Source organism: Panthera pardus, unplaced genomic scaffold, assembly GCF_024362965.1.
Source record: "Panthera pardus isolate Hobbes unplaced genomic scaffold, ASM2436296v1 HiC_scaffold_18, whole genome shotgun sequence".
Classification (NCBI taxonomy): domain Eukaryota; kingdom Metazoa; phylum Chordata; class Mammalia; order Carnivora; family Felidae; genus Panthera; species Panthera pardus.
In genome coordinates, this window is record NW_026526743.1 from 7,433,127 (window position 1) to 7,445,642 (window position 12,516).

At 58.4% G+C, this 12,516-nt stretch overlaps 1 protein-coding gene across 4 annotated transcripts; it reads right to left on the bottom strand.

Moving 5' to 3' along the window:
• Nucleotides 1-302: 302 nt before the first annotated feature.
• Nucleotides 303-9,292, bottom strand: MYADM (myeloid associated differentiation marker). Of its 4 annotated transcripts, XM_053905806.1 has the most exons (4): nt 9,180-9,292; nt 8,557-8,675; nt 4,891-4,956; nt 303-3,517 (listed from the first exon to the last, which is right to left on the bottom strand). In XM_053905806.1, exon 4 carries the CDS (start codon nt 3,513-3,515, stop codon nt 2,547-2,549), a length of 969 nt encoding a protein of 322 aa, XP_053761781.1. In that variant the 5' UTR covers nt 3,516-3,517; nt 4,891-4,956; nt 8,557-8,675; nt 9,180-9,292; the 3' UTR covers nt 303-2,546. The 4 variants fall into 4 exon arrangements, with proteins under 4 accessions (XP_053761781.1, XP_019292322.1, XP_019292323.1 ...); XM_019436777.2 differs by lacking the exons at nt 8,557-8,675; nt 9,180-9,292 and adding an exon at nt 7,233-7,424; XM_019436778.2 differs by lacking the exons at nt 8,557-8,675; nt 9,180-9,292 and adding an exon at nt 5,267-5,635.
• Nucleotides 9,293-12,516: the final 3,224 nt, after the last annotated feature.

Sequence of the window (12,516 nt, forward strand, 5' to 3'; positions counted from 1 at the left end):
CCTGGAAGCTGACCTGAGAATCCCACCTTGGTCTGCTTGGCTGCTTTCCTCCATCACCAGCACACCACCCCCGGGGTCTGGAGCTGCTCTCTCTGGTGCCTTCCAGAGTGGGTTCAAGCATGGGATGGGGTGGGGAGGGGGCGAGACGCCCTTGCAGGAGGCAGGCATCGGTGTAGGTCGGAATTCTGGGGTGCACGCTGCACAGATCAAAAGGAGACTTCTCCTGGCTGGAAATCGGTGCGTCTGTTCCAATTAGCCTTTCCCGCCCTTCCGGGGGGGGGGGGGGACCCCCTCCCTCCCTCGGAGTAATTCGTTTGCTCTTTATCGAGGTCTTCTGTGGAAGGGTTGTCAGGGAGCTTAGAACTAAAGGAAAGAAGGAGCTGATGATGGCAACGCAGGCAGGGTCAGATCCTGAAGGCCCAGACTGGAGCTTTGGTATTACCTGTAGGCAGTGGGTAGTAGGATGTGGAAGGATTTGAGCAGGGGAGGGCAGTATCAGACCTGGATGCTACAAGCATCCCTCTGGGGCCAAGGTGGGCTAGGGGTGGGCTAGTCAAGGGGGAGGCTGAGATGCTAGTTCAGGAGAAACAAAATACCTGAGCTAGGTCAGGAGCCTGGAGAAGGGGACAGTTGAAGGAAGGACAGACAGTGGCTGGTGAGCCACTGACAGAAGTCGGGGAAGAGCCAGTGCCTGGGTTCTCAGCTGTAGGAGCCTGTTCCTGAGATTGGAAACCTGAAGAGTTGATTTTGGAAGAAACATTGCACTCAGATGGAGACACTATTTCTGAGGTGCTCCTGGACTCTGAGGAGGGATAAATCTTGTCCGTTTCGATCCTAACTAGTTCTGGTTGGAGAGAGTAAATTGGGAGATTCAGAAGATAGAGTTGTCCCCTTCTGGGGCACCTGGGTGGCTCAGTTGGTTAAGCGTCCGACTTCAGCTCAGGTCATGATCTCACGGCTTGTGGGTTTGAGGCCCGTGTCAGGCTCTGTGCTGACAGCTCGAAGCCCGGAGCCTGCTTCGGACTCCGTGCCTTCCTCTCTTTCTGCCTTTCTCCTGCTCCCCCCTTCTCTCACTCCCTCTCAAAACAAAACAAAACAAAAAGAATAAACATTAAAGTTGTCCCCTTTTCCCACCAGTCCTAAGAATCTAGTCCTTGCCCTCTCTCCTGGAGCCCTCCCCAGTAATAAAGCAAGCACAATTTTTTTCTTTTATCTTTATATTGATGTAAAAAAAAAATTATGGATGTGGGAATAGGGCGACGGACAAGTCTTCCCTCTGTGGTCGACAGAAGGGACCCATGGGGACCAGAAGCGCCAGGGAATTAAAAAAAAAAATAAAATATATATTTATACATTTATATATATGACGTTATGCATGTGAGTCCCAGAGAAGCAAGGAAGCAGCTACAGGAAGCGACTAACACACAGAAACACACCTGTGTGTGTGTGTGTATGTGTGTGTGCACCACACTCCAAGTAATGCAATCCCTCTAAGGCAACAGCAACCCCGCCCCCCCCCCCCCAAGAAAAAGAAATTGAAAAGCAACTTCCCCTTTTAGAATAGGGCCACTCAATGTAAGTTTTGCCCTCGTAACCAGGAAGAGGAAAAGAGAAAAAACAAACCCAGGCTAGCATTGCCGTTAAGGCAGGCAGTGGCCATTTTTTTTTCTCCCAGCAAAGGCAGGACGGGCTATTTTTAACACTAAGGCTGGAGGGCCACATCGCTGCCCCTCACAAATACTTCGGACGGGTTTTTGATAACGCAGAGAGCAGTCGGGCTGGAAAACGTTCACCCTTGATTTCCTTTAAGATGGCCTCTAGGCAGTGGATTCTTAGTAAGCCTGGCAAAAATTCTGGAGCCAGTCTCAGGCGAGGCTGGGTGCCGAGCAGGACCCAGGGACCCGGGGTCTGTCTGTGGGTTAAGTGTCATACCCACCGGAAAATCTTTGGCCTCCAGAGATTTTTTTTTTTAACTTAAAGGGGACCTGTACGGTACACCCCCCTCCCCTGGGAGAAAGGGAGCCCAATCCCTAGCTACCCTCCCCCCCTCTCCCCCAAACACACACGTACACACCAACAAGGCACAGCCAGGGCGGGCAGGCATGCTTTGGCAATGAGGCCCCTCGGGGAGGCCAGGGGTATTAACAGCTGCAGAGAGAGGTGTGGGACAGGTGGAGCTCAGCACCTTTGGAGGTGGGGGTAGAGAAGAAAGGAGTCTTGGAGCTCCCAAGGAAATTGGAAGAAAGAAAACGGGAAGGGGTGGCTAAGACACAGGCAGATGAGAAAATGAGAGGACCAGAAAAGAGCCGGGAGAGGCAGAACAGGTCAGAAAAGAAGACCATGAAAACAGAAGGGCAAATGGGCCAAACAGGATACGGGCAACCAAACAAAACAGGAAGGGAAGGAGAGAGGAGCCCAGAAGCGAAAGAAACGGAAAAGAGCAAGGGGAATTGGGAAGGACAGGAGAAAGGTGGAAGAGAGGGAGCCCGGAAGAGGAAATGAGAACCTGGGCACAAGGGGGGAGTCAAGAGCCCCCGGCCGGAGCCTCACACCCGAACAAAAACCAGGCGGGCCGAGTACACGAGGTCAGCCACATAAGCCAGCAGGTTGATGGCCGTCAGGATGGCCACGGCCAGCCGGCGGTCCCAGGTGCACACGTAGGAGGTGTGCCTGTTGCCGCAGTTCACATCCCTTGAGCGCCGCGGTTGGCCGCCGTACTTCTCATCGAACTGGTAGAGCGGCCAGAGAACCAGGGCTGTGGCATACAGGAGGACGGACAGCAGGGCCAGCCCGGACAGGAAGCTGGGGAAGGAGATGGGCAGCACGTTGGTGCAGTCACCCAGGTTCAGCAGGATGGCCACGGCCGCCAGGATGAAGCAGATCGAGTACACGGCCACGCACCACTCCAGCGCCGGCTGGTGCTGGTACAGGTACGGGCTGCTGATGAAGGCAAAGATGACACAGGCCACGAAGGTCTCCAGCACCTTGAGCAGGCCTGGCACGGTGGCCATGTATCCGGTGATCTCCCCGGGCCGGGCCCGGGTCCAGGCCACTTCGGTGGCATAAGCCACGCAGGCGATGCAGGAGAAGGCGGTGGCGGCGATGGCGTGGTCCCGGGAGCGGCCATGAGACAAGAACTGGACGTAGGTGGTGGGGTAGATGATGGAGGCCGACAGGCAGAAGAGGGCGGCGTAGCAGGCGTAGGTGATGGGGAAGTTTCGCCAGGACAGGGGGAAGCGGGCCTGGAGCCCGCCCAACTCGACTATGAGGATGATGAGGGTCACGGAGAAGCAGAAGCACCACGTGAACATGGACCAGTTACCCATGGACCCCGTCCAAGCACCCACACTGGCCACCAGTGAGAAGGCCACGCAGGTGGACACCAGCTGCAGCAGGCGGAGAAGGCCCAGGGGCTGGGTCAGCGCCCTAGGGGACCCCACGATGGTTGGGGAGCCCAGGCCTGAGGAGGACGACATGGTGGTGGTGACGGTCGTGCGGGTCACGGTCACCGGCATGGCTGGGAAGAGGGGAAAGGAAGAGTCCTAAGAAGGTTCCAGATGTGGGAACCCAGGCCCTCAGCCCTTCCTCCCCTGGGGACAAAGGACTCAAGCTGGCGGAGGGGGGGGACGCGGCAGGCCTAAGGGGCTGAGTTGGTCACCCAAGTGCCAGCCCCCTCCTCCGACCTGACTGGGGTTTCCCACATCCTGTGGCAGAACCCAGGAGTCTGGACCGCTGTCTCTGCTTCCCTCTCTCTGCAACCCAACTACCGTGAAACCACCCCAGACTCTCAAAACTGCCCTCCTTCCCCCAGGGACTCAGCCTCCCAGCCACTCAAAAACCTCCCCGACCACACGTCAGAACAAGAGGTTCTGACCTCTTCAGTTGGGCTCCACCTCCTCCCTCTGGGTACCCAGGGCTCCACTCCCCCGGCTCCTTCTATCTTCTAAGAAGTGCCCACCTTCCTTCTATCACCCTGCAGGCATTTCCAGCCTCCCTGGGTGAGAACGTTCTCTGGGACTCACAGGTGATCACAGGTGATCAGAGCCTCTGCCCTCACGACCTGTCTCTGGAACTGGACCTGAGATCTCCACAGCACACACGCCCTCTCACCTCGGAGATCAAGAGTCTGGGCCCTCAGTCTGAATCCCACCTGGGATTTGGGTGTGGAGTACTTCACCCAGGGACGCCGAGCTTCCGCCTGCCTCTGCCCCTCCCGCCTCCCTCTGCCCCTCCCGCACGTGGAGTCCAACCTCCAAATTCCCCAGAGCGCCCAAGAAGCTTGGCTCGCCGCGACCCAGCCCCTTCCACGGAAACCTCTCACGTCCTGTTACACAGCTTCAGACCCCAGGACTCTGGGCCCTCAGCCTTGGGCACACCAGACACCTGTGGTTTGGGAAATCCACTTCTTTCTTCTGTCCCTCCAGAACCTTCTGTCTCCTTGTCCTACAGACCCTCAGGAATAGAGAGGGTCCAGCCTACTGGGGACCAGGTGTCCAAATCCTCCCCCAGGTCCTAAAACCTCTAGTCTCTCAGCTTCCACCCTAAGTTCAGAAGGCCTCTCTCAGCCACAGGGAAATAAAACTTCCTCCTTCCAGGGTCAGGCAGTAGAACAGGCTTTAACCTTACCTAACTGTCCCTAGGAGAGGCCCCGAGGGCGCAGGAGCCCAGCTCCTGGGCACACTTCTCCCTCGGGTACACAGGTGTCTGGGTCTCGTTCCTTGGAAACCAAGCTCCCAGGTCCTTCTCTCGGACCCAGGAGTCCAGGCCCCCAGATGCTCCTCCCTCTGACACAAAAGTCTGGGCGGGAAGCCCCCTCTGCCCTCAGACCCAAGGAGGCTGGGCCCCCAGCCCCTCCTCCCTCAGACACGGGGGGTCCCGGCTCCCACTCACCAGCAGTCTTTGCGGAGGACCCAGACGCAGAAAGATCCGGCTCTGGAGGTGGATTAGGTCAGACACCTGGAAAAGGCCAGTCAGAGCACTGGAGGGAGGGAGGGAGAGTCCGCGCCCAACCCAGCCCCCGCTCCGCCCCTCCCGGGACCCAGGCGACCAGCCCGCCCAGAACGCGCCGCCAGCCTCCGCAGCCCCGGCGCCCTCCCAGCCAGGGCGGGGATTTGGCCTCGGGCCGGGAGAGGTCCCGGCGGTGACCCCAGGGAAGCCCCGCCCCTGCCCCGTCCCCAAGGCCCCAAACTGCAGAAGCGAAGTGGAAGGAACCCGGTGAAAGTGCACGACCCGCGCGCGGGCCGGCGTGGGTGTGAGTGATCTTAACCTCGCCCCAGCCCAAGAAAGTCGCGGGCCCGGCCGGCGGGAGGGCCCTGGGCGGTGGCTGCGGGGGCGGGCGGCCTGGCCGGGCGCAGCGTCTCCGTGCCTTATAAGGGCTTCAAGTCGGCCCAGCCATCTGGAATGTGCCGGGGACCAGGGGGCGGTGCTGGGACCTCCGCCCCGCGCCGGCCTCCGGGATCGCCGCCCCACTTGTGGATTCCGGGGAGGGGGGTGGGGCGCGAGTCCAGACTCCAGGTCCCAGGAAGGGAGGCCCGAAGCCTGAATTTCTGGGGCCTCCAAAATGTGAGTCCTGGGTCCCTAGAGCATGGACTGGGAGCCTGGACCCCAAGAAGAGACCCCCGGGTTTGCCTAGGGGAACCCCGCCCCCCCCCACCCCACCCCAACCTCGAAGCTGGAAACCGCACTGTTGGAATCCAGTCCAGAGATTACTAGCCACACCTCCCACCGGCCCTCGGAAGTCAGGTCTCCCTGCGGGGGCTGGGCCTCCGGGGCCACCTGGGAGGTGCTGGGCGGGAGGCGGCCGCCTCCAGCTCCCCGCCACGCCCTCCGGGAACCCGTTAGGAGGAAGTCAGGGCTGGCCTGCGCTGGGGCGCCCTGGAAAGCGGGTACTGCCGGGTCCCGAGCGGGGAAGGAGAAACAGGGCGGGCCACAAATCCAGAAGTGCCCCAAGGAAGGAGGGGGGTGGTGAAGGGACCACCCGGAGGGGAGGGGGGGGGTCCTTCTCCACCCTCCGCGCCTCCAGCCGCCGCCTGAGGTCAGAACTCAGGAATGCATCTCCGAAGACAGGCGGAGGGAGAGGAAACACCCCTTGGCCTTCTGGGCGCAGTTTAGGACTCCCCCGGCCACGCCCCACGCTTTCTCCACCTCCACGCCAAACACCACACCCCATCACCCGCACAGAATCGCGTCCCTGAACCCCAGCCTCCACTCTGAGCAACCCAAGGCCTCTGGCCTCAGCCTTGGCTTCTCCCAGCCTAGGACACCAGCTTCCCAGCTTCCTCTTCGCCTTTGCGAGCACGGTGCTGGACCTCAGCCCACCGCCTGTCTGGCCCGAAGTTCGAATTCTGTCTTCGGAATGGAGGGGTGGGGAGCAGGGAAGACCCCTCTCTTTCTCAAACCCAAGCTCCCAGCTGCAAGCGTCTCCTCTCGTGAGGACCTCCTCTTGCTAGATTTTAGCCCCCTTCAACCAGGGCACTTAGGAGTCCCCATCCCTCCTCCTCAGACCCAGGAGTCCAGGCCCCCAGCCCCTCCTCCCTCAGACCCAGGAGTCCAAACCCCCAGCCCTGCCTCCCTCAGACCCAGGAGTCCAGACCCCCGGCCACTCCTCCCTCAGACCCAGGATTTCAGACCCCCGGCCCCTCCCCGCTCAGACCCAGGAGTCCAGGCCCCAGGCCCCTCCTCCCTCAGACCCAGGCGTCCAGACCCCCAGCCCCCTCCTCCCTCAGACCCTGAAGTCCTGAACCCCAGCCCCCTCCGCTCTCAGACCCAGGAGTCCTGACCCCCAGCTCCTCCTCCCTCAGACCCAGAAGTCCAGACCCCCAGCCCCCTCCTCTCTCAGACCCAGGAGTCTAGGCCCCCAGCCCTTCATCCCTCAGACCCGGGAGTCCAGGCCCCCAGACCCCTCCTCCCTCAGACCAGGAGTCCTGCCCCCAGCCCCCTCCTCTCTCAGACCCAGGAGTCTAGGCCCCCAGCCCTTCATCCCTCAGACCCGGGAGTCCAGGCGCCCAGCCCCCTCCTCCCTCAGACCAGGAGTCCTGCCCCCAGCCCCTCCTCCCTCAGATAGATGACATGTGAGTGCAGGTCTGAAGCCCTGTCCTCTCCAGAATCCGAGTCCTGATCCATGACCCAGTCTTTCTAGACACTCAGACATTCGGAACCCCAGCCCTTCCCTCCCTCTGCACCCAGGAATCTTGACCGCAGCGTCCGCGCCGGGGGGGTCCCCGCAGCCTCACCTCTCGGGCTGTGGCGGCTGCTGCTGAGACAGAGGCGACAGCTGCAGACTGGAAGCGTTTGCTAACTGGGTGGGGTTGGTGGGCGGGGGCGGGGCCGGGGCGGGGGCGGGGCCGGGGACCCGGCGCGAGCGCGGGGCCAGGGCTGAGAAAGGGACTCCCTGCGCCAGGGGTATCCCAGGCCCGCCCCTGAGGCGGAGCCGAGAAAAGACCACGCCCCTCCCCGGGAAAAATGGACCTGGGCTCTCCGGCCCCGCCAGTGCGGGGGGGGGGGGGGGGGCGCGGGGGGCGGGGTGGAGGGCTGAGGTCACTGTTGCCGTGGTGACAAAACAGGAAGATACAACAGCTGGCGGTGTGGGGGCTCCTGGGGGCTGCCCTCCCCGACTCGGCCCTAGCGCAGTCTCCAGGGGAGGCCCGGGAAGGCCGTTGCCATGGCAACCCGTCTGTTTGGCGTCTGTTTTGGACGGAGCCCCCAGCCCAGGTCCCCACCCCGGTATCACCTCCCTCAATTCTCCCTCTCCCTTCCGGCCCCCTCCCCTCGTCGCCTGCTGCAGTCTGGCTCTTCCAGGCCGGATGCAATCTTGGACATCTGGGTCGCGGTGGGTGGGGGCACCGGGCCTGTCAGTTTGATGGGGTCTGTGGGCCAGGGTCCCTGAAAGAGCCGATCCCTAGGCTTTAAGAGCTGGGCTGAGGTCCCCGACTCCTGGGTCCCCAAATCCTCATTTGAGCTGGGACTCGCCCATTGGTGGACGGGACTCCTGGGTCCCAGCTCACAGTCGATGGGGGCGGGGGGAGGGATGTTGACAGCAAAATGTCTGGATCTCGGGCGGTGGGAGTCGGAGCACGGGACTCCCAGGTTCCAAATGACGCCTAGGCTGGAGGCCCAGATTCCTGACGCAAAAAGCAATCAAAGCTCACACTCCTGGGTTTTCATCCGCTCAGATGTGCTCGCAAGCCGAGCCTCCCAGGTCTGGAGCTGAGAGATATTTTTGGCCTGCATTCCTGGCTCCCGGAGAGAGGGAGGGGCAGGGAAGCTCGAGGAGGACCGGGCCGGGGGCTGGGGGGGTGGGGGGAGGGAGAGGGATGCTGCTGGGGGCGTCCGATTCATGATTCCCGCAAGAAGGGAGGGGTCCGAGGAGCTGGTGTGCCCGAGGCCCGGCGCAAGGAGGGGGCCCAGGGTCCTTTCTCAGGGAGGCTCTGGGGCCCTGAAACTGAGCCCCAGAGTCCAGAAGCAAGCAGGAGCTGAAGGTCGGGGTGCCCGCCCGGGGTAGGGGCGGGGCGGGGCCCGGGACGCCTGGGACCCTCCCTACTGGCCCGGCTCACTCACCGCGCTCCGCAGTCGTCCCTGGCGCGGCCTTGCTCGCGGCTGCTCCTGGGCGGGGCCTGGGCGGCGGCTGCGGTTGGTGCGCGACTCTGAGCTAACGGGGCCCTGCTGCCGCTGGGTGCCTTCCAGGCGGACAACCAAGGAGGCTTTGAGACCCAGCCCGCGCGAGTCGCGACCGGGTGGGGTGGTCGGGAGGGGTCCGGGAGCCCTGTCTAGCAGGCTGCGTGCCCTACGGAGGTGGGAGGGACTGGGGGGGGGGGCGCGCTGGACGCCGTGAGCGCGGCAGAAGTGGGGGGGGGGGCGCATGGGATGGTGGGGGAGGGATGCGGAGCTTGCATGCCCGCTTTTGTGCCCCTGCGGAGGGGGTAGGCACAGACCCTCTCTGTCCTTCTGTGCTCTGCATAGGGGAAGGGGTCTCCGTGAGCCTGGTATCAGGCCCTGCCTAAGGAGTCAGGACACGGTGCCAGTTGGAGGTCCTCCAGGGTGGTCCCCAGGCTCCACTCACACATCTCCTTGGCCCCCAGTGCAGAGGCAGCTCTTTCCTGCTCCCTGCCCCAATCTTTGCCTGATCCCACAGTGGCGCTCCTGAGGTCCCCCCCAATAGTTCAGGGGAGGCCTCCACTCACACAATTCACTACGTTGTCCTCTGGTGGAAACAGAGAGTTCCCCCAAACAGCAGAGTTCAGCTGGACAGGAAGAGGAAGCCAACGTTTAAAGAATGAGTCACTGGGTGTGATCTTGAGAAGTGATACCTTAGGGCTCCTGGGTGTGTGTCATCTGGCATCATGGAGGCGCCCCTGGTTCAGAGTGTTTACCCATCCTGTAGGACAGCCTCCCTCCACCTGGAGGATGTTGTCTCCAACCTGGCGCTGTATTCCAGCCCCAAACAGGCCGTACCTCTGTTCTGTGAAGCTAGCTGGGTAGGGGTGACGGGGTGCACGGACCCACCCACCGACTTCCTAATAAACGGAGCTCCTTGATCAGAAGCAATATTGTGTGACAGTGAACATGATGGTGAATAGGGCCATTCAGCGGGTACATAGATGCGGCTGTTGGCAGGAGTGGATAAGGCAAGGCAACCAAATAGCAACCCAGATTTAAATATTCCAGGCAGGAGGAAGTCATCGCTTCATTCATGATGGAAGGAGTCCAAGGCAATTCTCAGGCCACCAGGTATTTGGCTGGTCTTCCTAGGAAGCGTGCAACGTTGGTGGGGGAGGGTTACCAGTGCCACAGCTGGCTGAGCTTTGCTGGGGCAAATCCATGCCTAGCCCTCCATGGCCACTTTGTTCATGACTCCATTGTGCCAGGACCACGGAGGCTGATGCTGAGCTCTGTGAGGTCATCTGATCTGCCAGATGGCTTAATAGCCTTCTCTGCAATAGAGGTTTTTTTGGGAAGAGTTCACCTGGATACAGATTACGTGCTGCTTTTCACTCCTGATGCATCTGACACCAAATATATGGTTTTTTTTTTTTCATACCGATGACCAATCTCTAACCCTTCTGAAACCAAGTGTCCAATGATTTGTTTTAAAGATCTTATCTTTTTTTTTTAATTAGAAAAATATTGATTTATTTTTAAGAGAGAGACAGAATGCGAGCGGAGGGGGGTGGTGCAGAGAGAGGGAGACACAAGCAAAGCAGGCTTTAGGCTCTGAGCTGTCAGCACAGATCCCCATGCAGGGCTTGAACCGAACCAGGAGATCATGACCTGAGCAAAAGTCAGACGCTTAACCGACTGAGCCACCCAGGAGCCCCTAAAGATTTTATCTTTAAGTAATCTCTACACCCAGCACGTGACTCGAACTCATGAGTTGTACCCTTTACCGACTGAGCCAGCCAGGTGCCCCTGTGGGGCCAAGGAATTAATTCCATTTGATTCTAGGTACCTCATGACCTGGAAGTAATGCAGAACCCACAGGTACTGGCTCAGTCCCACAAGACCCCCCATACCTGCCTCCCTTCCGATTCCAGTCCAAGTCCCAGGCATGCCATACTTGTGACCGACTGACTATAAATCAAGGGTTCCTACAACCCCTTTTTGGGGGCCCATAATTTGCTACAATGGCTCACAGAACTCAAGCAAGCTCTTTATTTAGTATTACTGATTTATTACAAAGGATGGATCTCGGGAGCCTGGGTGGCTCAGTCGGTAAGCGTCTGGGTCTTGATCTTGGCTCAGGTCATAATCTCAAGGTTCCTGGGGTGGGATCGAGCCCCTGCATCGGGCTCTGTGCTGACATTAAGTAGCCTGCTTAGGATTCTCTCTCCACCCCCCACTCTGCCCCTCCCCCACTTGTGCATGGGCTCTTGCGTGCACACACGGGCCCTCTCTCTCTCAAAATAAATAAATAAGCTTTAGGGGCACCTGGGTGGCTTGGTCGGTTAAGCGTCAGACTTCGGCTCAGGTCATGATCTCACGGTCCCTGAGTTCGAGCCCCGTGTCAGGCTCTGTGCTGACAGCTCAGAGCCTGGAGCCTGTTTCAGATTCTGTGTCTCACTCTCTCTCTGCCCCTCCCCTGTTCATGCTCTGTCTCTCTCTGTCTCAAAAATAAATAAACGTTAAAAAAAATTTAATTTGTTAAAATAAATAAATAAGCTTTAAAACAAAACAAAACAAAACAAAAAACAAAGGATACAACTCGAGGACAGCCAAATAGGAGAGACACATAGGGCAAAATATGGCGGGCATGCCACTTCCCATACCCTGCTGTGTTTACCAACCAGGAAGCTAAGAAACCCATTGTTGAGGAATTTTATGGGGGGGGGGGGGCACCTGGGTGGCCTAGTCAATTAAGTGTCCGACTCTTGATTTCAGCTCAGGTCATGATCTCACCATTCATCAGTCAAAGCCCCACACTGGGCTCTGCTCTGACAGCACGGAGCCTACTTGGGATTCTCTCTCTCTCTCTCTCTCTCTCTCTCTCTGCCCCTCCCCTGCTCACATTCACTCTCTCTCTCTCTTTCAAAATAAATAAATAAACTTAAAAAATAACAAATAAAGGGGCACCTGGGTGGCTCAGTCGGTTGGCGTCCGACTTTGGCTCAGGTCATGATCTTGCAGTCCGTGAGTTCGAGCCCCGTGTTGGGCTCTGTGCTGACAGCTCAGAGGCTGGAGCCTGTTTCGGATTCTGTGTCTCCCTCTCTCTGACCCTCCCCTGTTCATGCTCTGTCTCTCTCTGTCTCAAAAATAAATAAATATTAAAAAAAAAAAATAACAAATAAAAATTAAAATCCCATCTCTTAAAAAAAAAAAAGGAGGGGTGCCTGGATGTCTCAGTTAGTTAAGCATCTGACATTAGCTCACGTCATGATCTCATAGTTCATGGGTTCAAGCCCCAAGTGCTGACAACTCAGAGCTTGGAGCCTGCTTTGGATTCTGTGTCTCCGGCTCTCTCTGCCCCTCCCCCACTCACACTCTGTCTCTCTCAAAAAAATAAATAAACATTAAAAAATTAAAAAAAAAAGAATTTTATGGAAGTTCCATAATATAGGATGGTCGCTGAAAATTCCAACCATCCAATCCCAGGATTGGTTTCTCAGGCATCCAGCCCCCATCCTGAGCCACCCAGCTGGGGGCTCACCAAGACTCATTCATTAGCATAAACTCAGGTGTGGTTGAAAGGGGTTTACATGGGGCGCCTGGGTGGCTCAGTCGGTTAAGCGTCCGACTTCGGCTCAGGTCGCGATCTCGAGGTCCGTGAGTTCGAGCCCCGCGTCGGCTCTGGGCTGATGGCTCAGAGCCTGGAGCCTGCTTCCGATTCTGAGTCTCCCTCTCTCTCTGCCCCTCCCCCGTTCATGCTCTGTCTCTCTGTCTCAAAAATAATAAAATAAACATTAAAAAAAAATTTTTTTTTAAAAGAAAGGGGTTTACATTGAATAAAAAAGATCCTCCTCTCATCTCCTACCACTCAGGAATTACAAAGATTTTAAGGGGCTCTGTTATATCAACATCACACAG

Bases quoted from the DNA above. Each gene is read 5' to 3' on its own strand.
- MYADM (XM_053905806.1), bottom strand. From the start codon at position 3,515: ATGCCGGTGACCGTGACCCGCACGACCGTCACCACCACCATGTCGTCC.